This window comes from Lygodium microphyllum, chromosome 25, assembly GCF_053477565.2.
Source record: "Lygodium microphyllum isolate KBCC chromosome 25, Lygodium_microphyllum_v1.1.10, whole genome shotgun sequence".
Taxonomy (NCBI): domain Eukaryota; kingdom Viridiplantae; phylum Streptophyta; class Polypodiopsida; order Schizaeales; family Lygodiaceae; genus Lygodium; species Lygodium microphyllum.
Window position 1 is genome coordinate 89799752 of NC_141159.1, and position 24671 is coordinate 89824422.

Sequence of the window (24671 nt, forward strand, 5' to 3'; positions counted from 1 at the left end):
TTTGGTGAACGAATAGATTACTGGTGCCCCGAAATAGCAATTCTTTTCATTGATTTTTCACTTTTTCCTTTTTACTATTCTATAACTTGTACAGTATAATATCCTATAGTTGTACAGTAACTAGACATTTTATTATTACTTTAGGTTCTTTATTTTATTTTCCCTTTGGAATCATCATAGTATGGTGATAAACACATGGGCTTTATTTTTTCAACTTTACGCCACCGCCAAGCGTACATTTTCTATTAGTACTTTTTCTAGTATTTTTGGAGCTAATCCGTTATTGTCCCTATGCATTAAGCTTAGGAATATGTTTATTTGTCAATATGATGGCAAGCTACAGTTTGGTCAAGATTGGTGATCGTATTTGCATTAATTGGTTTAGAACCAAGCATAGCTATTTCATAGGCTTATGTTTTTATAATTATGATTTGTATTTATTTGAACGATGCAATAAACATTTATTAAATGGCCCTTTGGTTTGGTTTAATCACGAAGCCGATCATGTCAAAAATGGTTTAAGCATTGTGTTTCTCTAGTTGACCTTCTTTTGCCGAGGGTGCTGGAGATTGATGACTAAATCAAGTCTCTGTACGCAACAAAATATGCCTCCCATCACTTGAGAATTTACAAGAGGCAAGCCAGTTGGGTATCTAACAATTTACAAGGTGAGGATGGCCACACAAGGGGCAGGAAGCACATCTGATGTACCTTTCTATCGACTGTCAAGTCAAACAGTGCACGTTCGACAAGATAAATGGGATAAATGGCAGTCCCAAACTGTTGGAAGCTCACTGATTATATATTTTTGGGTGAACAAATCTCAAAACTGGTAGTGACATGTTCCCCATATATCTCTTTCCATGGAAAAGGTTGTTGGAAGGCTGCCCACAACTGTCCATGACATTGTACTCTATGAGACTTTGTGCAAATCGTAAATCTCCAAGAAATCATCCACATTCACCATGTATTGCAAGGGTCTTCTTTCAAGGAATGAAAGCTTGCCAATGAGTTAGGCTTGCCACTTTCCCAGAGTTTCACCCATCTTCACTCTTTCTCCTCTTTTGACAGCAAATGTGAAACCAGACCTACCATGCTGCCAGTCAGTCAGATTGCCAGTCTCCTGTTCAGGCATAGAAGCTGGTGCTTGGAAGATGAGTACCACTGTGGATCCGAGATTGAACGTTGCCAACTGCAAAGGAGAAAAAAGCAAGTTCAGATTGCCTTTCTAGTTGCAAAAGTATTATGGATGCATACTTGCAGATGCAACTAGTTAATATAATATACTACAGAATCCAATCAACTTCCAGTCATCACAGGAAGTTCCTATACTGGTTTTGCTTCGTCTTTGTTCTCTCCTCAATCAAAAAGGCTGGCCTTGATCCTTGTGCCTTTCCAGAGCCTCCATTTAGCAAACCTTTCTGTTGCATATTGAAATCTTGGAGCAAATATTCTTGCTACAAATGGCACTCTTTCAAGTTCAACAGCACAAATGTAACGTGTCATGAACTAAGCTGGACATAAGATATGCATGCACGCATGCGGTGCATGGTCAGTCTTAAGATTTCTAGCCAAACCCTGTAGGCAAGTCACACCAAAAAAGCACTTAACAACATGGACACGTAAAATATGAGCGCATATATTTTCCAACTATTTGGATACTATTAATGTCATCATACCTCATCACCTTTCTGAAGGAAGTACCCTGGTCCTTTGTCATATTGCCTTACGCTAGGGACATTTGAAGGGAAAGCACGGTTGGTTTTTAATTCGGGTTCAATCTTGAGCTGCATCAAAAATCTAGTATCTTTAGCACTTCATCTAACCAGTTGCTTAAAAATGCACAACTCTTAAACAACCGCTTGAGAGCCATTCACAAGTCATATGAGCTAATCCAGCAAAACATGAAAGAACTGGTTAATAGCCCGTTACCTCTATGGAACCAACATTAAATGCTCCAACTGCTGCTAAAGCCATAAAGCCTTGTGACCACTTGCCTTCTAGGACTACCTGCCATCACATCATCAAACCTGACACTATTAGCCCAATATTTCACAATCATTAGGTTTTGGTACATGCTTCAGTGGTACAGAAGCAGTTTTTACATCCTACAACCTCATTTTCCTGCTATAATACAGTAACACTACACATTGCACAAAGTCATGCCAACAACTAGAGTACATACTCATCTGCAAGTGTTATGCGTGTGGGGCTGTGAGTGCACGTGCGTTATAGAGAACTAGGTGAGGCCAGCCATATCTTTATCATTACCTGGCTAATGCACGCTTTGCATTGCACGTTACCAGAAATTATTTTCAAATATTTGTCCATGAAAGACATTCCCGAATCCTAATGAATCATCTTTTATTGCCGGTGCATTATTAAAGCAAACTATCAAGTTACCATTTTTATCTGTGATACTTGGACACACAACCAAAGATCTTATGACATCATCAAGAATCACAATATAAGCTAACTCAAGAAAACATTTTGCCACCTATGTAATCATGACATCCTCAAGAAAGACAAACAACTCAGAGGCAACCAATCATGCTGACTATCCTCATGGATATGAACAGCTGCATTTGTGAAAGAGAATTCTCCCCCATAACACTCTCCACTTGCGCCTAATGTTAAAAGTTAACAAGTTCAATGTGGTCAATTGTCTATTTCCATCCACCTGCATTTTGATGTTTGTGTGCTCCTCAGGACCATTCCGAAAAAGCACCATCTCATGAACTGGAAAGGGTGAATAAGAAGACCACTTCTCTATTGGCAAGCACCTGTTTTATCTCAAGTCATAGAGCACATGCACGAAGGCATTCCATCCAATGACCTTGAAAAGAGCAACTGATAAGTTTCTGCCATGAAAAGCCTTTAAAAAAGCCTTAACTGGAACAACCATCATGGACAACTTGTTATGGGCGAGAATTGCAGTGGAGTCAAACATATTAAGCCAATCCCTAATGCTCAAGCATCAACCTAGCCATCTCCGTGATAAGATTGTTCATTTGCTCCAATACACCATTCACAAATGGTGTACTAGCATTTGCAATCTCCTTTTGAAGGCCATGAAAATCATGAGAAGTAAACTCACAATTAACATTTGCTTTGACAGTCCGCACTATGAAGCAGACTTGTCTTTGCAAAATGTTCATTCACTCGCAGAATTCATAAAGTATATCATCATTGGACTTCAAGAAAAAAACAATGCCAAAAAAAATTAATTGATTAATAAATGAAGTGTCTATGCCCAAACATTGGCCTCCTTCCCAAATTGAATAATTTTGTCCTAGGTTTTGCACTAATTTTCAAAAATCCCCAATTAAGAAAATGTGCACTTTGCCCTTGCAGATCTAATACTTGAACAATCTTGTGGCCCTCAACTATTGAACCCTTGCCATTGATTGGCCTGCCCGTCCTAAACAACCTATGCAATGTTCTGCCTGTCCAAAGACCAAGAATTTACTCATATGTTGATCTTGAACTTGGAAAAGCAGAACATATCTCCCCCTTAAAAAATGCATAAGAAATTAAGGGTTAATCTAGTAAATATTACTTGCTTCAACATGAGAGTTATGACACAGGAAATAGAGTGTCACAATGTATTGTCTATTCAGTATCAACCTTGACCTCGTTGCTTCAACAGTGAACAAGACAAGAGTCGAGACCAGATGTAAATACTTTAACCCAATGATAACTTGTGAGAGAGAGGTAGGAGAAAACTCACGAGGAAGGTGGTAAGACAGAGGTAAGGCAAGAGGTGGTAAGAGAGGTGGAGGTAGAGAAAGAGGAGGTAATAGAAGAGAGAGATAGGAACAGGAAGAGAATGAGGAATAGGTGGTAAGAGAGGTAGAGGAAGATGATTTGGTAAGGGAGGCAGAGGAAGAGGAAGATTTTCAATCTGTCCTTTTTTTTCCCCTAAAATTGGCAAGGTCTTTTTTTTTTTTGGGGTCCAATCTGGACCAGACGGATCTGGCCAGACTGAATGGATCAGACGAAATGCAACTAAAATTGGCAAGGTCTTTTTTTTTTTGGGGTCCAATCCGGACCAGACGGATCTGGCCAGACTGAATGGATCAGACGAAATGCAACTATGCTCAAGTCCGAGCCCATTGTACTGAGGGAGTGGAGATGCTACTCCCTCTTAAATATCAAGCAGTGCTCCAGTTATCTGTAGCTCTGATGCACCAGACAAAGCCTCATTGACTCTAACTGAAAACCTGCAAAAACTAAGCGGAACCTACTAACTCACCCCCCTCCATCCACTTCACATCCAACAGTGAAACTTTACCTCTTATCTTCCTTTTGTTATGTGCCAAAATCTGTTCTGAAAGTAAAATCTCACCTAATTCATCAACTTCAAGCTAAACCTCAATCAGGCATATCCTCTAGCACACTCCCTTGAAAATGTTTAAGAAGACTCACATGAAAAGCATTATAAATCTGCAAATGGTCCAGTAGCTGAAGTCTATAAGCCACGTCCTTGATCATCTGCAATACCTCTTTTGCACACGAGAACTTAGTCACCCACTGCAAACTCTAATGCATTGCAATGATGTCCAATTGTTCTCGGTGGTTGCCTTATGTTTTGCTTAAGTCCTTTTGGAGAGCTAACCTTGGTTTCCAAACCTGACTCATTCATGCAAGATTTACATCACAAATGATAGATAAAAGTATGCTATTAAACTATAACATGCTCCCATGGAGCGACCTGCCATATAATCCAATTTCATTCGCTTCCTCATTAGAATGAAATAGACTTGCTTACTGAACCTGTGTAAAAGACTCCTATGGCTATCATTTTCTGCTTGTGATTTAGGAAGTTCCAAGATGAAACCTAAAGCCATGCTTCCTCATTCACCATCTATCCTTAACACACAACAGGTGCAACAAACACGGCACCTTCTGACATATGATATGAAGGCATCCATCTTTTGTCTCAAAGCTAGCCAGTGAAAGTCTTCATTGCTTTCAATATAGCATCAGCATACCAATGTCTTGCACCTCGAGGCCTCAAGTGCTTTGTAACACCAAAGGCAATCATACATCATACGAAATCCATCCTCAAAAGTATAGACATGAGTTACTAATCTTTTGACAATGGTTCAAAAATATATGCACAAATATACTCTCTTATATCACCACTTATCCATCTTGCATCAGAACAAAATAATCTACTATCTGACATCCATAATACCAGGTGCCAAAACTCTCTCTCAGCTTATTACATGCTACAATCATCTTCGTGTCCCACACGATACCATGCTAGCATTTATACTACCCGCAACAGGGTGTCTAAGACCAGCTCTAGTTAATTGTACACCTTGCATACTTGCAATGTTTGCAATCTGCCATACATTCCACTCGAGAAACCTGACTATAAGTCAAAGTTTCCATACAGTCCGTTTTGTGCATTGGGTTATATGCCTCCAAGTGCATTCCCTTGCATCCCAGTCTGAATGCCAACACTATGATTCCCAAGCGAACCTTATCTAGCTAAACACTAGGTAGCCGTAATAGCACTCGTGAATATTTGCAAGGCTCTCTCAAAAAATGATTACTATATAGTTTTCATTTCAATACATCATACAATGCCAAGTCTTCAATTACAACTCTCTATTCTCAACTTCTATATTGATGTTCACTGTTGTACTATCTTCCAATTCATGCAAGGAGTATGTTTGATGCCCATTTTGGTGCATAGTACCACCACATCTTCCTTGGGATCTTTCTCCTCTTTCTACCCCACTGTCCACATGGACCACTCCAGCTTCCCAGCTTCCCTTCTTTTTTCCTCATGTAATGTGACACTCAGCTTCCCTTCTTTTTTCCTCATCTACTGCGGCACTCATAGCAATCCCCCTTTTTTGGGGAGAGGAAGGGACAATTATGGTTTTGCATGAAGGTCCAAACATTCACAACGCTCATCAGTACTTGCAAGGCTCTCTCTCAGAATGATTACTATATATGTGGGCAATTCAATATCTAATACTACGTTGCCTCTTCAATTACAACTCCCTATTCTCAGTTTCTCTATCAGTGTAAAGTAAAAGGAATGGGTAACACTGGTAAACAACATCTGGCTAGTATCTATGTGTGTGGATGATGTGAGAGTGCACAACAGATTGGAATAGTAAACAGGGATAAAAAGGAGACAAAGGATTGCAGTGAGCTGAAGGAACAAACTGACAGAAATCTGAATGATAAGAGGCTAGTCTCAATCAGCCCCTGCACATAGCTCAAAGTGTCTGTGACAGTGCCAAACAAAGGCAGGAGATGAATATGACAATGAGGAGGGCTGGACTGACCATAGAGAGGCAAACACCTATAGATAGGGCAGAATATTATAAAGGGGCAACTTGCATTTAATGCAGGTCAAAGCAGCATAAATGCCTAAAAGTAAAATCCCCAGATGAAAATGCAGTGTGCACTAAAAACTGATGCCCGTGCCCAATAAAATACGTCCACATCACAGAAACAACAGCCTATCTAGAAATAACAGAAACACGCTATCTAGAAATAAAAGCCTATCTAGAAATAAACAGCCTATCTCTTGCAATAAAGGCCTATCTAGAAATAACAGAAACACGCTGCCACATCACAAATGCAAGGACAAATCTCCACCTAAAATGTCTAGGACAAATAAACTGACAGAAAAATATATTATCCGAGCTCCTAATTCCTCATCTGACTCAAACTATGTCTCAGAGACGAGATAACCATATGTGATGCACATGATTGCTAACGCCCCCTCTTAGATCCTTGATGTGATGGAAGGCTAAAGGAGATGGAATGGATCTAAGGGTGGTAGAAGGAGAGCCATTGTGAAGTCAGCCAACAAGAAAGACCCTCTCTCCAAATGAAAGCTCAATCCAACCAAAGGCTGCTATAGGCCAACGGGAGTAGAAAGGCTCAAGAAAATCACTCTAGTGATGTCCAATCGGGAATGGGTGAGCCACACCTCTAACTCAACTAAGAGACGATAGCAATTGGAAATTGTGTACTCTTGGACCCTGAAATTAGGAGCTTTTGCAGAAATCGTGAAATTTCTGCAACATTAGCTCATAATTGATGCTTGGGAAGATGTATTTATGCAATTGGAGCAGATTCGCTGCAGAAATTTTGGGGCTTTTCGCATTGGTGATGTATTTTGAGTCGTTTTGAGACTGGACAGTGAAATTTGCAGCAGATTCACTGCTGAGTGGGAGTCTTTTGAGTTTTGGATGCTGCAAATGTTGAAAAAGAGCAGCTTCTCTTGATACATGTATTGCTGAATACTCATTATGCAGTGAAACAGTGGTAAATACAGCATTTGGGTCATTGCATTTGGGAATTTTGGTGATGAATTACTGAAGTGGGAGGTGTCCTTAATGCAAATGTATCAGATTTGATTTGTGCATATGCTGTAATTAGTACTTGAGACTGAAATTTGCAGCTAAACATCTACTTCTTGGACACCTTGGAAGTACAAGAGTGTGTACAAGTAAGGCTACTTACAAGAATACAACTCTTGTCAATCAGGTACATCTCATGTGGAAGTTGGTTCACTTGAAGCTTGATGAGTCCAAGCCTGCCTCAGAGCATTTGAATGCTTTCACTGGTATTTTGAGTCAATTAAAGGATGCAGGTTTGCCAGCTTTTGATCCTAAATTGAGGGCTATCTTTTTTGCTCATAACCTTGCCCAATTCATGGGAAGCATTGGTTGTATCATTGAGCAATAACCCCAACTTAACATTTGATGGTGTGCATGGTTCTATTCTAAATGAAGAGATTAGATGCAAGGCAAGTGGGAAAAACAGTGGATCAGCCTACAATGTAAGAGGAAGAACTAAAAAAAGATATGAAGTTATCCATTGAGGATACATCAACGCTAGCAAACATTGGGAGAAACAGGAGGTTAGTCGACAGTCTCATCTATTTGCACGACACTAGATCAAATATCACCTTTCTGGGTGATGTTTTGAGTAGATTCTCAAACAAACCACGAGAAAGTCATTGAAAAGTTGAGATACACATGCTCATATTGTAGCCAGCCTTCCTCCTCAGATAGGGTGGTAAATAACCTGTTTAAGCACTATTTACAGCAATTAACAAATTCACAAAACTGAAAAGTAAACTTTACTATATAATCTTGGACATTAGACACCCTATTGGCCCCAAAATTGGCACCGCTTTCAATATTTATTTAACTTAATTAAAGAAGAAGTTGATGTACAACGGGATTCTCCCAATCCCTTTCGGTATTTCAACTCCCCTTGCTGTTCAAAATGACCAACAAGTCTTTAATCTCATTTGCCCCTTGATTCGAGCAATCAATTAGCCTTCACCCGCTTTGATGGAGATGGAAAATGCCCCAAATTTAATTATTTGCTAGTCCCTCTACTTGAATAGGCTAAAAACAACTTCAGCCCTGTTGAATCCAAGTCTATGGAGCTTCTAATTTCTGGTGCACTTCCTGAGGCTGCTGCTAAAGCCTAATTTCTGCTGCAAATTAAGGTTTATAGTAGAGAAATCTGAAATTTCTCAACCTTTGGTGATCTCAATGCTGCAATCTTTAGAGCAAGGCTATAGAAAGATTGGGAGATGAAAGAGATTGCTGAGGAGAGAGAAAATTCAGACTTTCTTTGCAAAGAACTAAAGAAAATCTGTCATTTACTACTGTTGCCCTGTCTCAGCAGCTTGTAGATGCAAAGAACTGAAGAAAATTAGTCATTTACTGTTGCTGCCCTGTCTCAACAGTCTGTAGATGCTGTCACCTGCTGTTGATTGGTCTTTTCCTGCCCTTGGCTCTCTCAAAAGGTCCTCCAATGGCTGCAAATCAGACTAGCAGCATCTCCTCCCTCTCTCTTGCAGGCTAAATACACTAAAAATACCTCTCTCCAACCTCTAAAGACGTTTTTTAATCTTGCATGGGCATTTTTGACAAGTGGCAGCCTTTCCAAATGGTTTTTCCAGCATTATCCATATTTAAATATTAATTTTCAATCTTGAAATACTAAAAATTAATCTAATAATTATTTCGGTGCCTTGAAAAATAATGTGACTAGCCAATAATTAAATTGGCTAGGCAACTTCCATTCCCGAGTGTCTATGCGCCATCTTTGACCATCAGATTGGCGTTAGGTACCGTTAAATGCCACTTCTCTAGTGTCACCAGCTGACACTCATAGCCAAACGAATGACCTAGGCCAATAATTGGCACCAAATACCACCAAGTACCTATGTGGCATACCTTATAGCAACTTTTGCCTTGAACATCCCATGATTTCCTCGGATCTCGAGCTCGTAAATTTACTCTAATCCCAATTACAGGTCACGTGTGCAATATTTACTTAACCATGTGATTAAAAATTAACCCACATATTAAGTGAGGTTTCAAAAATACATGTCCTCATGACACATACAATTCCAAAAAAGTTCTCTTGTGGGGAACTATGACTTGAACTAGGCAGGTGACAATGATTCCACAAAATAAGTTATTAGATATTATTTCTCTTTGGGTTCATGAATCTTCTCTTTGATCAATAAGAAGTAACCAACAATGGCATTGTCTTCTATTGAGGCAGAGTACAAGGCAGCTTGTTTTGCTACATGTGAAACAATATGGTTAAGGAGGATCCTATGGCATACTGGAGTACAGGATGAAGATCCAACAATGCTAAGATGTGACAATCAAAGTTGCATCTCCATAGCCAAAAATCTAGTTTTTCATTAATGCATCAAACACATTGAGATCCAATATCACTATATGTGTAACTTGATCAACGATAGGATAGTAGAGCTTGTCTATACAGTCCAACAAAGAAGAATGGAGTAGATATCTTTACCAAAGCTCTTACGAAGGGTTTGCTTAAAGTTTATCTTCAATGACTCGGCATTGGGCCGAGGATGTAGTTCACTTGTGAGTAGATATCGAGGGGAGATTAGATATGATCAACGCCCACCCTCGTAAGCTGCCACCAATGATCCATGATAGTCTAAACTATAAGGCCCCCATTATGAGAAGTGTCACGAGGACGTGAAATTTTATTGCTTTGCTTGGCATTTGATTAAAAGTTAATCAAATGTACTAATGTGAGTTACACATGTGAGATGCAAGTTAATTATTTCAAAGTGTGGAACCTAGAACCTTGAGATATCAATTGGTGCCATAGGCAAAAGTTCTAATTAGTTATGTCTAATAGATACTAGGTGGTACTTGGTGTCACATTTTCACCCTACATCAATTTATTGGCCACTAATATCAGTGGTGACATAAAATACTAGGTATTAATTAATTAATTAATGCCAGTCTAAGGATCAATAACTCCTTAAGGATACTTGGAAGACAAATTAGCCTAACCAATTCAATTGTTGGCTAGTGAAATTAATTTTTTGAGCACTATAACAATTATTAAATTAATTTTTAAATTTCATGACTTGAAAATTAATCTAATAACCTAGATAATGCTAAAAATGGGATTAGAAGATTGCCACTTGCAAACTTATCCATGGAAGTAGAAAAACGTTTTTAAGACTAGTGGAAGTCTATTCCAACCATTGTGAGAAATAAGAAGGCTATTAGAGAGCAAGGAGAGACTGCTGATGTGATTTGCAGCCACTAGTAATCAGTCCTACAACATGTGATAGTAATTTGGAGCCCTGCACGAGTAGATGACAGCAGCCCATTGTTCTTCTGGTATAAATGATAACATATAAGAAGAGGTAGCAATCTTTCTGATGGTCCTAAGCTGTAGATGACAGCTTCCATAGCTGTTTGAGCAAGGCAACAATAGCTTTTCTGCATTTCTCACAATGAAACTCTGAAATTTCTCTCTTTGCAACATTCTCTCTCGTCCCCGAGCCATCTCTCAAGTTATCCAAACATTTTTCAATAATTTCAGCCATCATAAAAAGAGCTTTCAATCAATCTCTACTGTAAACCCTAATTTACAGCAAAATCAAGGTTTGACAACCACCTTAAGATGCATGCTTAAAATTGAGAGCCTAGGACTTGAATTTCAACAACTAAAATTGAGAAATTTCAAGGAGATTCAAGAGGCTAGTCAGCCAATATTAGATTTCAGGTTAAATTTGTCTTTTAAGAAGCAAGGTAAAGGCTAATCCCCAAGAAAACTCAGGAAAAAAATGGTTTGGAGCTTATTGGTTAGTTTTGACGGCAAGAGACACTTGGATTAGTAGAGGAGTTTAGAGACTCAGTTATACTTCTTCCATTTGCAATATAAGATAAAGAAATACTACAAGAGTTGCCAATTTTAGGGCCAACAGGATGTCCAATGTCCAAGATTAAAGTAGTAAAGTGTGCATTATCAATTTATATGAATTTTATGCTTGTTGTAATAAGTGTTAGATCAAGTTATTTATCACCCTATCTGAGAAGCAAGGCTGGTTTCAAGAAGCCATGTGTGAGCTTGGACATTGGTTGAATCCTGACTTATATGTCAGATAAGGTCTATGTGACTGGATGGCAAAAAGGTGAGCTTTGTGAATCTAGCCTTTGGGTGAGATAGAATAGTCATGCGGGTACAAACTTAAGGCACAATGTATTGAATTCTGGGATATGAGAGTTATCAAAGACCCCTGTTTTGGGATCCACGGTTATGGAAGAGGCCCCTAGCTAGGTCTTAAGGCGGCCAACAATCCCCTTGACGGGGGTTCGAGGGCAACGCCCCAACCCAATGGTAAAAGGAATATTCTCTAGCCGACAAGGAAAGATTCATAATACGAGGGTTCGAGGGCAACGCCCCAACCCGACGGTAAAGGGAATATTTCCTAGCCGACGAGGAAATATTCATAATATGGTTGGATGACCCAACCAAACTACCTTCCTGAGCTATAAACCGATGACCCCTCCAAAGCCATCATCAACCTATCTTTCACCTAATCAAAGTTCTTCTGTCTAGTCTATAAGATGTTCACCTATCATCTCTTTGGATCACCATCTAAGCTTCATGGTGGAAGTGCACACGTGAACAAAGCCATCTTTATGTCAATTTGTTTGGAATTAACGAAGTTTATGTTCTTCTCATAGTTGATGTGTATTCTCTACTCCTTGCTCACATTCAACCTGTTGTGTCGTGTAGTTTTTTTTACAATATCTTCAAGATCATCCCCTTGTTTAAGAGAGATGGACGATAGAAGGGAACCACCAAAAGAAATGGTGGATATTGGATAGTATCTTGTGTGTGTGTTTTGGGAAGGGGGGGGGGGGGGGCGGGGGGGGGGAGGGGGAGGGAAGAATGATGGGTGGGTGTGCATAAATGAAAATGGATGTGACAAATGAAAGCTATCTCAGAGGTCCTTTACATTGGAAAGGAAATGGAGCCCATATAGCTTGCCAACTTCTTGCAAGAATGGCTCTAGAAGAAAACCCCTCAACAAATATGGCCTCTTTGGTGAAGATAATCCAAGTATCGAGTCTCATAGATCCACGAACAGAGAGAACATGGAAAACCAAGTCCAAACATGTAGGACTTCGAATATGAAGCTCAAAGATGGATAGTCTAAAAATAATGGGAAAGTACCAACACCAAAAATAGACAACAATGAGATGTCACCAACAATGAGTGCACTCCTATGAATAGAGATCTTAGAGCCAATGTCCTCCTAGAGTCATGTGACTTGAAGCACCATTGTCGATGAGCCAAGGCCGATCTGAAGACGAAATAGCCAAAGAAGACTGCTTCAACTGATGGACGTAAAGTAACACCAAGTCTATGGTAATAGCACAAGTAGAGGTAGATGTAGATGGAGGCTCCATCATCGCTTCTTGCTTCATGCCTATACTAAGGTTAGGGTTATTTCTTCCGGTACTTCTCAGGATGTGAGGTCAATCCTCCCCTTGTGATACACATGTTGCTATAGCATAGTAGGGACTAGCTCCTCTTGTTGAGAAACCCTTCACCCGCAATTTTTGTTTTTTGCGTTTCTACATTTTGCGTTTAGAGTTTGCAGCCCCAAAAAGGGGCGCCATCCTAGACTAGATATCCCTATTTATAGGCCACTCTCTAATTCATTCCTTACGGCTGATTCATTTAGTCCGTCACCTCTTCTCTCCAACCTCTCCACTGCCCTCACACCCCTTCAGGAGGACATTGTGGTTCGTGGTTTGTGCTGTCTTCATCATCTTCCTTGTGCTATGGCACCCTTGTTTCCTTGTATCACATTCACACCGTGACTCAAAACTTCATCATTCCATTCATCAGAGTTTCTTCTCTCTTCTCTTCTCTTCTCCATGTTTGTCTAGTTCACTTCGTGTTCCTCCCCGCAAACCCTACTATCTCGCTGGTACGTCATCTTTTGACATGGTATCAGAGCTGGATCTACTTAAACAGTGGCAAAGATCCTCCACTCCATTGAAGGCAAAGACTGGTGGCGGGTTCAACATCCACTTCTCTTCTTCTTCCGTCTGCATCAAAATCTCGTCTTTGCAAGTTTCACGTGTTTTCAGCTTGCTACCCACACCCCTTCCACGGAGGAAATCATAGTCTCAGCTGTCCCTTGCTGTCATCTACAGTCTAGTGCCTGTTTCCAACCTTCCACCCGCAATTTGTAGTTATTACAGCAGAGCGATTGTTACCGATCACTCTCCATTCAGAAAACAATCTCGCTTTTGCAGATTTTTCAGGTATTTCAGCTTGTTGCCCACACCCCGGACGCGGAGGACATCGTGGTCCAAGCTGGTCATTGCTGTCTATAATAGTCTGGTGCATGTTTCCAGCCGACCACACACTGTTCAGAGCTGATTTCAGCATACTAATTGCTACTGCTGGTTTTTCCTGCGTTTTTAGTCTTTCTCTCTCCTACACTGTCATCTACATCAGATCCAGCCTTCCTTGGTTGTATTTTCCCACAAAGATTCTCCTCATCAAAGAAGACAAAGACCGATAGCGGGTTCGGCATCAACATTTGATTTCTCTATCATTTCTGTTGCGCATTGAGAGATATCCTTTTTCTTCCTCCCACCCTTCCTTCTCCAATTTGCCACACCTGTACCATGGCGTCTCCACTGACAAATTGCCCTTCTATTGGATGCTACTACTACAGAACGAATGGTCATCCCAAAGAAGACTGCCGACTTCGACCTTTGCTCCCCATCCCTCCAGTGTATATGCGTCTTCCACCAAGCACTCCTTATGCCACTTCTCCTTTCTAGGCCACAGAGATCGTTCTACATCGGCTATTAGAGTATTATGCTCGAGGCAATAAGCCGCACCCGACGCGCACTAAGTCCTTTCGAGCACACGGAGGATCTAAGACCTTCCAAGGTGATAAGCCCTCCTGAAGACCACCCCACTATGTGGAGGTTTCCCCCACCCACTTCCAAGTGCAGTGGCTTTCACGGCCCACATCTCCTCCACAGTCCACTCTCCTAAGAGCCCGTAGCTATTCCCCACCCTTGGCTCATCCTGAGCCTCCTTCTTTCCCACCCTCTTCCACTCAGGTTCGAGAGGCCACTTTTGGCTACTTTCCGGCTTCTTCTTTCGAGCCCCAGATACCTTTATCGGCACAACGGGTGGCACTTCCTTCGTCATCAGATGCCTTTCCGTTCGTGAGCCATGAGTGATTGGATTCCCTTTCTCTCTCATACTGGGATTCAGGGGGGAATTTTCTTACTTCGCCCTCAAAGGAGGCTTCTATTTCTTCTTCGGCTTCAGAGGGGGCTCCTACTTCTACTCCTTCCGATTCAAAGAGGGACTCTATGTGCCATGAAATTCTTCACACACCACCACCTTTCACTTTTGAGGAGTGGCTCTCCTTTGAGCAATCATTTCCTCTGCTCATATCCAGGATCTAGAGGATCTACCTAGATCGGGGCCCTTGGGTCGTCAGCAGCGACTGGGTGGCTGGGCCTTCATATTCCTTCCAGCATGGAGTCACGGAGCTAGTGGCTTCTCTCCTAAGGTTGAGTTTCACGTTCTACAGCTCATCCTGTCTCCTAATTATCTTCAAAGGTCTCCTTTTAGGTGGCATTCTCAAATTACAGTGTGGATCTTCTTCGTTCCTTTGTTAGCACGGAGCCACCTCCCAAGATTGAGTACAAGCATATCCTTATGGTTCTCGGCACCACACAAAGTCCGACATTCCTCCTATGCATTGCATGTTTTCATCATCTTTGTACTAGGGTGCTTGGGCAAGTGAACAATTTCTCCGAGAAGAACACTGTCCAAGTGGCACCTACTACATGAGCATTCTTCACCATGTAGCATTGTATCTCCACCTCACTGTTCTCTCTTGTTCCCCTTTTTGAGCCTAAGAGGGGGTGTTGAGAAACCCTTCACTCGCAGTTTGTCTTTTTTTCCTTCACTGGAGTGGAGGATCTTTGCCACTTTTTAGCGTTTTTAGGAGACCACTGAAACTCTCTCGGAACGCTCCCCTTTTTAGGGTTTTTCATTAATTAAGTGTGTTTTGGGACTGTTTAAGAATGCTAATTAGTTGAAAAGCGTGCTTTAGCTCAACACCCCCTCTCCGGTCCAAAACTAAGCTGAAAGGTTAGGCTAGCCACTTTAATGTTTATTGACCCCAAGGCGTCCCACCCCAAAGCAGCCAGGGCATCAGACAAAGGGTGCACGTTGGCTACCCAATGGCCTACCAAGACTATAGAGATTATGGTTATCTTACCAAGGAAATCCAAGTAGTCACCCCAGAGAGGATAGGGCATCGGACAAAGGGTGCACATCGACTGTCCAGTGGCCAACCAAGCCCTACAAAGATAGATGGAACCACTTGGAACTTTTAAAAAAATAAGTGAGTTAAATTTTATGAGATGCGGCCAATTGAGTAATAGTGATCCAAAAGATGGGAGTAGGAAGGGTACACCCAACATATCACAAAACAGAACAAGCTTACCCATCCATTAAGGGTGTCAATGACGAGGCAAAATAGGTGATGAGATATCCATGTGATGAAGGAGGATGATAGTGAGGTAACAACAGCCGCCGGTGAAAATAACTTAGGATTTGCTCAAGTGGTACTCTATATAATGAGATGTAAAGTATGCTACATGGTGAAGAATACTCATGCAGCAGGTGCCACTTGGACAATGTCCCTCGTGGTGAAATTATTCACTTGCCCAAGCACCCTAGTACAAAGATGATAAAATCATGCAATGCAAAGGATAAGGCACAGCAAGAGGAAGAAACCGATGTCGAAGACAAAGTGCTGAAGCTTGTGGAATACCAAGGAGGGTAGGAACCCTGTCTTAACCTGGATGTAGATGCCAAAGAAGGAAGAGCAGCCTGATGTCAGTCTTCATATGGTGCCGAGAACCATAAGGAATGAAAGAAGATGAAGTGGATGAAGCACCTCGCTAGAAGAGCAAGGTAGAAGAGCAAGGATGATGAAACCATGAAAGGAACGGTGCGCATCTCCACGTCTCTAGCCCAGGTAGGACCAAAGCAATCTGCAAGTTAGCCCTACATGGAAAGACAAAACCCTGCAAAAACAAGATTTTGATGCAGCGAAAGAATAAGAGAAGTGGATGCTGAATCTGCCACCGGTTTTTGCCTTCACTCAAGTCGAGGATCTTTGCCACTGTTTAGCCAGATCCAGCTCTGATAACATGTCAAAAGATAGCGTACTAACGAGCCAATAGGATTAGCGGAGAGAAACACGGAGTGAACTTGACAAACATGGAGAAGAGAAGAGAAGAGAGAAGAAACTCTAATGAATGGAATGATGAAGTTCTGAATCACGATGTGAATGTGATACAAGGGAGCAAGGGTGCCGTAGCACAAGGAAGAAGATGAAGACAGCCACAAACCACGAACCACAATGTCCTCTTAAAGGGGTGTGAGGGCAGTGGAGAGGCTGGAGAAGAGGTGACGGACTGAAGGAATCAGCCGTAAGGAATAAATAAGAGAGTGGCCTATAAATAGGCACAATTAGTCTAGGATGGCGCCCCTTTTTGGGATTGCAAACCCTAAACACAAAACTCAAAACTCAAACACAAATAGAAGAAAGGAGAGAGAAAACACAACTCTGAAGTGAATGAATGATGTAAATGAATGTAAGAGTGTACAATGTGCTCAAGGACAAAGCAATGTCAGAGTGTAACGTCCACCGGAGACAAATCCCAAATCTTTGACCACCAGTCAGAGTGTCTAAGGAGATGTTGATCTGCAAAGGCAAACACGAGTGTGTATGATGGCTGGCGGCTGTCCCAAACAGCAAACATAGATCTGAAACTGCCGCAGGACGATGAACAACTAGCGCCTAGGATGCATAGGTGCAAACGCAAGCTAAAACAGTGTCTGGTGTGGCTGGCGATGACTGGATGATTAGATCGCAGCAGATGATGATGTCGCCAACAGCTGACGTCAGCATGGATGAAGGCGCCAGCAACATGAGCAAACACAAATGGAGTGGCAGCAATCACAAGGGCTGGACAGCCACATGGAAGGAGATTGATGGCTGAAATCTGCACTGGAGAGTGTGAAAACCTGCATAGACGGAATAAGGCTGAATGGGGGTATCCTGTCTATTTATAGATGTAGAAGGGTACCCCAAAAATTAGGGTTTTTGGGAGACCACTGAAACTCTCTCGGACCGCTCCCCTTTTTAGGGTTTTTCATTAATCAAGTGTGTTTTGAGGCTATTTAAGAATGCTAATCAGCTAAAAAGCGTGTCTTAGCTCAACACCTCCTATATGATAGTATCCTGCATACAAGAGGTGAGACACCTTGTATAGAAGACATCATCCTTGGTAATGGAGATGTGGCAAAACCATCACAACAAGGTCTTCTAAAGTCATGATCTTCCCCAAGGATGCAAGCTTATTCCAAATCTCCTTCATATTGTTGATGTGGTCCTTCATCGTAGGGGAGTCTATGGCAAAAAGATATCTTAGCTTCAACTCGTAGCTCATCCAATGCCCAAATCCCATAAAACTCAAAAAGAAAAAAGAGAGATAGCTTAGCTTCAACTCAAGCATACAATCTATACAGCTCAAAAAGGAAAATGAGAGGGCTTTGGTGTTTAGCCAATCCCATAAATCTACCAAATCCTAGGTCACTCTAGCTTGGGATCCACGGTAGGTCACTGATGAGGGACTATGATGAACTCCCATAGGTCAAAAGTGCAGAGGATGCATTTCAACCTTGCACAACTAGAGAGAATAGTTACTCTCATCCAACTATTTCCAAGGGGGGAGAGAGGGTAGGACAAACACATGTAAAGTGGTGCCAAATTGGTAATCGTGGACTCAAAGCTACAAAAGGGGGAACAAGGAGAGAATGATAAGAATCTGATTGGGAAGGAACCCAGTCATGATCCACCTGTCAATCTGCATCATGGTCTGTATCTTGATGTCACCAATCTTTGCAATGATCCTCACCATCACAACAGTTTTGAATGCCAATCTTCTTGGTCTCAATCATCACTTCAGCAATCCTCGTTGTCAAGATCCATACGATCCTGCCACTCATGTCAGCAGTCTTCCATCTACATCCTTCAAGAAAACCTGCAAAACGCAAAGAAAAGAGCGGCTGCTTGTGTAAACAACCTAGAAAATGATGACAACAGCCTGTGGGGCCTGCCAGGATATCCAGTAAGTAGATCAGGTAGTATCTGGGCTGATAAATCAAAACACTGCTGTTCACAGGTCCAGAACTGCAAAACACAGGTTGGAAAGGTGGCTGCGACAGAAAACGCAACCTTCTCACTACTGAATCCGGTCCACACAGCCACCCTCCTGTACTGTAGCTTTTCAACACTCCTCTAATGATGAACAACAGATTGAGATGGTCACCCTGCAATCTGATGATGCTGCCCAGCAAAACGCAGCATTGTAGAAGACTCCTCTTTGTTGAAATCCGGCTCCCACCGAGGCGAATGAGACCATGTGAGAGTGTACAGCAGAAAGGAACAATGAACACAGTAAGAAGACAAAAAGAATGCAGTGAACTAAAGGAACAAACTGACAGAAATCCGAATGATACAAGTCAGCCCCTAAATGCAGCTTGGAGTGTCAGTGAGGGGTGCCAAACGATGACCGAAAGGAAGATGAGGAAGAGGAGGAGGGCTGGCACTGAAAAAGAGAGTGACTGAATGACTGACTGTAGAGGGGCAAGCACGTATAATAGGGCAAAATGCTAAAACTGGCCAACCTGCATTTAATGCAGGTCAGACCAGCATAAATGCCTATAGGTGCCAAATGCAATGCCCTAAAAAATGCTACCCAGGCCCATCCTGCCTCTAGCAATAAATGCCTGCCTGGAAATAGCAGAAATAGGATGCCGTGTGACAATTGCCGGGACAGATCTCCACCTAAAATGTCTAGGCCAAACAAACTGACAGATAAATACACTATCAAAGCTCCCAATCTCTTGTCTACATCAACCTGAGGCTCACAGGCAGGAGATAACAATACATGACACACGACTGCTAACAGGGAAACCCTTTCACAATAATACAGCTTGTAAAGCTACACTCATGAAGCTACAAATAGAACATACTATCCTTACCAAATCCCATGATGACAGAAGCAAAATGCAGCTCTACCATTTATATTGACCTCCTTTGCAATTTAATATGTACAGAGCAAAATCAACCTGGCTGGATCAGCCAGTCTAGCTTGTATGGTCAACCTAGACAGATCACCAGTTTAGGCTACTTTTAATAACAAGGGAAACCATTGTATATATTGCAGGAGTTTCTGCCAATCTTCCTCCCAGTACTGACCCCTAGTAATCGAGCAAATCATCTGCCCATTACTTCCACCTAGACTCCACCTATTCAACAGGTCCACCTATCATTTTGTCCTCACCCAAAGATAATCCAAAAGAAATGTATACTACAAAGAGACACTTAACCATTATTTAGTCAACCTATGGTAACTCTCTTGTTTGAAATGTTACATTGTCCTGTTTCATCAGCCAAATCTCCCACCATTCAACAGCTTGTAAAAGAGGTTATCGAAAACATTTTAGCTAAGACGATTAAATTGAAGGCCCAAAAGTGAGTCATACTCTTTCATTCCCAACATACAGGTCTCTGATTGTCCGTGTTGCACGCTCATTAACAGGAAACAGATGCCCTAAAATAAATATACAACCACACAGTTTAGTAATAAAGCAAGACAGCTGGTTTGAGTAAAACAGCTCAAAAGAAGTGTCAAGTCTCTGTAATATGAAGTTATACACAAAGTAAATTACTTACTATCAATCTGTAACACAGCTATAAAGTTGAGTGATTAAAATTTCATAGGATACATAACTATTCTACCATTGACCTCTATTAAATAAGCCCCGTGTTCTTATACAGCTTTATCAACTGCATAACCAGTATGCATTAGCCCCTTGAAGATTTTATACCAGAAAAGTGGCGGCGACACAGGATATGCCAATCAGCTGGTGAGTGGATTCGGTGGTAGTCCCCAGGCCCCAAATACAGAACACAATAAAAGATGCCATCATTGGACCTGCCAAGCAAACTTTCATGTTACATAATCAAAGAACATGATTAAACATACTCAATATTTAAAATTTTCAACTTTTCTATCACACAGAATGAACCTGTCACAGAAGATGCACAAGCACTGGAGAAGGATCTAAGAGAGGATCAAAGAACACAAGTCGTCAAAGAAGACTGGAAGAAGGGTGCTTAAGGGTCCAAAGATGACATTAATTACTCTTTGGAAGGTAGAACATTGATATAGCATCAGCAAAAGCTCATCATAGGGACGGTCTTAGAGTCCATGATTGAAATGGGAACAATTGAACTCAGCCTTTCCGAGACCTCCTTTGCAAGGCTGTTAAGAGTTGAGATCGATAGAGGGCTCATTGTGGAGTGGAACTGAATGGAGACTCTAGAAAAGTTTGCTTCTTGGAGGTATGAGGTAGATTGAGCAAAGGCTTGGTCCATGATATTGTCAAGGAGTCCAGATAAAGTGGAGGATATGGGCAGATAAAGTGGAGGCTAAGGGTGGACTGGTGCTACCAAGAGGTGTTACCTACTAAAGTTTGGGATGAGATTTTAGGGTCCGAACTCACTATGCGTGTGCCTTGGTTAAGACTATCATACCATAGGAGATGGATTTGTTAGATATGCTCAATGCCCCACCCTCGTAAGGTGCCACCAATGATCTAAAATGCTCTAAGTTATAAGGCCCCTATTATGAGGAGAAGCCATGTGTGAGCACGGATATTGGATGGGTCCTGACTTGTATGTCACATGAGGTCTATGTGACGAGATGGTAAAAAAGTGATATTTGTGGATCTAGCCTTTGGGTTAGATAGAGCAATTATGCTGGTAGCCACTCGAGGCACAATGCATCGAGTTGGGCGGTGTGGGAGTTATCAAGGGCACCTATTTTGGGATCCAAGGACCACGGAAGCAAACCCTTGCTAGGGGGTCTCAAGGGGACCAACAGCCCCCCTCATGGGGATCCGAGGGCGACGCCCTCGACTCAACGACAAAGGAAATATTCCCTACAATATCCCCTATCGGACTAGGAGAAATTCATAATATGGTCGGACATGCCGACCAAACTACCTTTCCAAGCTAAAAAAGGAAGACTCCTCTAAAGCCATCATTAATCTATCTTTCACATGGTTAGAGTTCTTTCGGTTGCTCTTAAGCTCTTCACCTATCATCTCTCTGGATCACCATCTAGGCTTCACAATGAAAACCCATGAGTTAGATAGAGTCATCTTTGTACCAATTTGTTTGAAATTAAACTAGTCTTTGTTCTTCTCATATTTGCTATACTATACTTCTTGCTCAGCTTCTATTTGTCGTGTCGTGTAATTTTTACATAGTATCACAACCAAAGGGATTCTGAGGAGTGAAGAGTACATGAGAGGCAAGGGCTTCAACAACGAAGAGGAGAAATGTTGTCTGCTGCATCAAGTAGTGGTATTGGCACATTAGGTGGTGGTGCTGCTACACCGGCAATTCAAACATTGAGGATTCATCTACCGACCTTCAACGAAGGCAAGTTAGATGGTATAAATTATACTTTGTGCAAGTTTAAAATCACAACTATCCTTGATTCTTACGACCTTCTGCAGACGGTGCTGGGGACTGACTCAAAACCGCAACCCACCCCTGACCCATCAAATTCGAGTGTTATGATTCCTCCAAATGCAGATCTTCTACGAGCTTAGAAACAAAGGAACGCAAATGCACTATGTGCCTTAGTTATAAGCTGTTCTGACAGTGTTTTGACCTTGATTCAACATACAACCAAGGCGTCAGAAAATTAAAAAGTACTGAGGAGTCAGTAGGAAACGCAAAATCAAACAAAGATTCAAAACTTGGAGAATCAACTAGCAATAGAGAAGTTTGCTAAAAGAGAAACAGCTAAAGGATTCATAACTCGGATCAAAAATCTACACGACCAGATAGCTAGCGCCAAACGAAGGAACGCAAATGCACTGTGTGCCTTAGTTACAAGCTGTTCTGACAGTGTTTTGACCTTGATTCAACATACAACCAAGGCGTCAGAAAATTAAAAAGTACTGAGGAGTCAGTAGGAAACGTAAAATCAAACAAAGATTCAAAACTTGGAGAATCAACTAGCAACAGATAAGTTTGCTAAAAGAGAGACAACTAAATCTACCCGACCAGATGGCTAGCGCCAGGATACAAAAGACTACTGAGGAGCTAGCTCAGAGGTGTTTTCAAACATGTCCACCAAAGTTTGATGGATTAGTAACTGCCCTAAACACTCAAGTGAGACTCCAAGCTTTGACATTTGAGGAATACTAAACTACTAACGGAGGAGTTGAGGCTTGAAGCTCGAGAAGGTAGCAGCAATGGAGATGCTGCATTCTGTGCCAATGTGAAAGACAAAGGAGTTTCCTCTACCAACGATGACAAAAAGAAAAAGGATGGTAAGAAAAAGTTTCAACAAGAGTGCTTCTACTACAAGAAAAAAGGACATGCAATTGCATATTGTCCTGTCAAGAAGGCAAATCAAAAGAATGGCATCGGGAAGACTAAAGGAAAGAAAAAGAGCCGATACAGTTGAGGCAAAGTTGGAGTTACTCATGGCGATTATCAAGAAAGTGTATTCCTCGGCACAAAAAATATCTACCACTGACTCATGGGTATTGGATAGTGGCCCCTCCTGACAAGAAAGGTCTATATAGTTCTATGAAGCCTCTACAAAAATCCATCACTGTGATAGTTCAAAATAATGCAAAATGCCCTGCTGAGGATAGAGGTACTATTTTCTTTGTTACTACAAATCGTGAACTCAAGAATCTTTCAAATGTATTGTATGTTTCAGAGATTAAGAGAAATCTGCTAATATTGCTTCTATAACTGATCTTGGCCATAAGGTGAGGTTCACTAAGACAGGTGTAAAAATTATCGACAATGCTGGCAAAGTTGTTGGCAAAGGAGAAAGGAGGAACAACATGTATAAGCTAAGTGCTCTTATATCCACCATTGGTGTGGGCACAAGTAAACTTTGGTATGAAAGATTTGATCACATTGGTTTTGCAATGTTAAAGGAGATGCATAAGCAAGGTATGGTTGCTTATCTACCAGCAGTAGCTGAAATGAAGGAACTATGTGAAGCTTGTATGATGGGAAAGCTATAGAGAAAGGCATTCCCACAAAAAAGCAAAAATAAAGCGAAGACTTCTCTAGAGTTGGTGCATACTAACTTCTACAGCAAAATGCCTACAAAAGCCTTGCGAAGTCTTCTTATTTTATGTTGATTGTCAACAACAACAGCATGCAGATATAGATGTATTTTCTTCGTGATAAGGCTCAAGCTTTTGGTAAGTTCAAAGAATAACTAAAACTTGTTGAGAATGAAACAAGACAAATTGTGAAAAAGTTTAGAACAGTTGGTGGTGGTGAGTTCAACTCAAAGGAGTTTGAAAACTTTTGTGAGAGTAAAGGGATTACATATCAATTGACCACACCTCAACAAAATGACATCGTTAAACACCCAAACCACACTATTGTGGAAATGGTAAGGTATATGGTTAAGGACAAGGGATTGCCTAACAAGTTTTGCATAGAAGTTATTTGCAATCTACATTCACAATCAGAGTTACACAATGGCTCTTAAGGACGAAACTCCTCATGAGGCCTATTCTAGTAAGAAACCATATGTCTCGCATTTTAAAACTTTGGGATGTGAATATTATGCACATGTTCCAAACGATAAAAGAAACAAGTTAAATCCAAAAAGCACAAAATGTATATTCTTGGGTTATAGTAATAAGCAAAAGACTTACAAATTATATGACTAAGAGGCAAAGAAGATCATAATGAGCCATGATGTAGTGTTCAAGAAGTAGCCATATACACTGGAGGAGGAGAATATAAGTTTTTCCACTTTATTATTGTTAACCCTCAAACGAACAAGGTGAAAAACCTGGAGAATCTTAAGCAGAAGACAAAGCCAAGGCAAAAGCAGAATGGAGAACGAAGGCATACCAAGAAAAATCGAGAAACACACGAAGTATGAAAAAGTCCTAAATCAAGGAGAGGCGTTCAAGAAAAAGCACAAGTTAATACTTTTGCAAAAGAGCGCACGTCACACCGTGATTATTTTAAAAGCACCCGGCTCTGAACTGCGCAATTTGTAAATGTAGATGGGCGGTAGGAAGGAAGCCAGGAAGATAGAAGAACATTGGAAAAAAGAGCCTAGGCCACGGCCGGCCATGTAAAAAAGGGGATAAGGGGATGACCGCCAAAAGGGATT

At 41.3% G+C, this 24671-nt stretch overlaps 1 protein-coding gene across 4 annotated transcripts in view; it reads right to left on the reverse strand.

Moving 5' to 3' along the window:
• Window positions 1–441: 441 nt before the first annotated feature.
• The window catches only part of PSD1 (phosphatidylserine decarboxylase 1), a 109807-nt gene continuing 85577 nt past the window's right edge, over window positions 442–24671 (reverse strand). For 3 of the 4 annotated variants that reach the window (XM_087666932.1, XM_087666937.1, XM_087666936.1), the window contains 5 exons: window positions 20317–20423; window positions 19972–20039; window positions 1933–2010; window positions 1680–1787; window positions 442–1192 (listed from right to left, as the gene is read on the reverse strand). In XM_087666932.1, coding sequence (XP_087523058.1) covers window positions 1013–1192; window positions 1680–1787; window positions 1933–2010; window positions 19972–20039; window positions 20317–20423 — 541 coding nt within the window. In that variant the 3' untranslated portion in view covers window positions 442–1012. The remainder of the gene's footprint in view (window positions 1193–1679; window positions 1788–1932; window positions 2011–19971; window positions 20040–20316; window positions 20424–24671) is intronic. The other variant, XM_087666935.1, reaches the window with a different exon arrangement.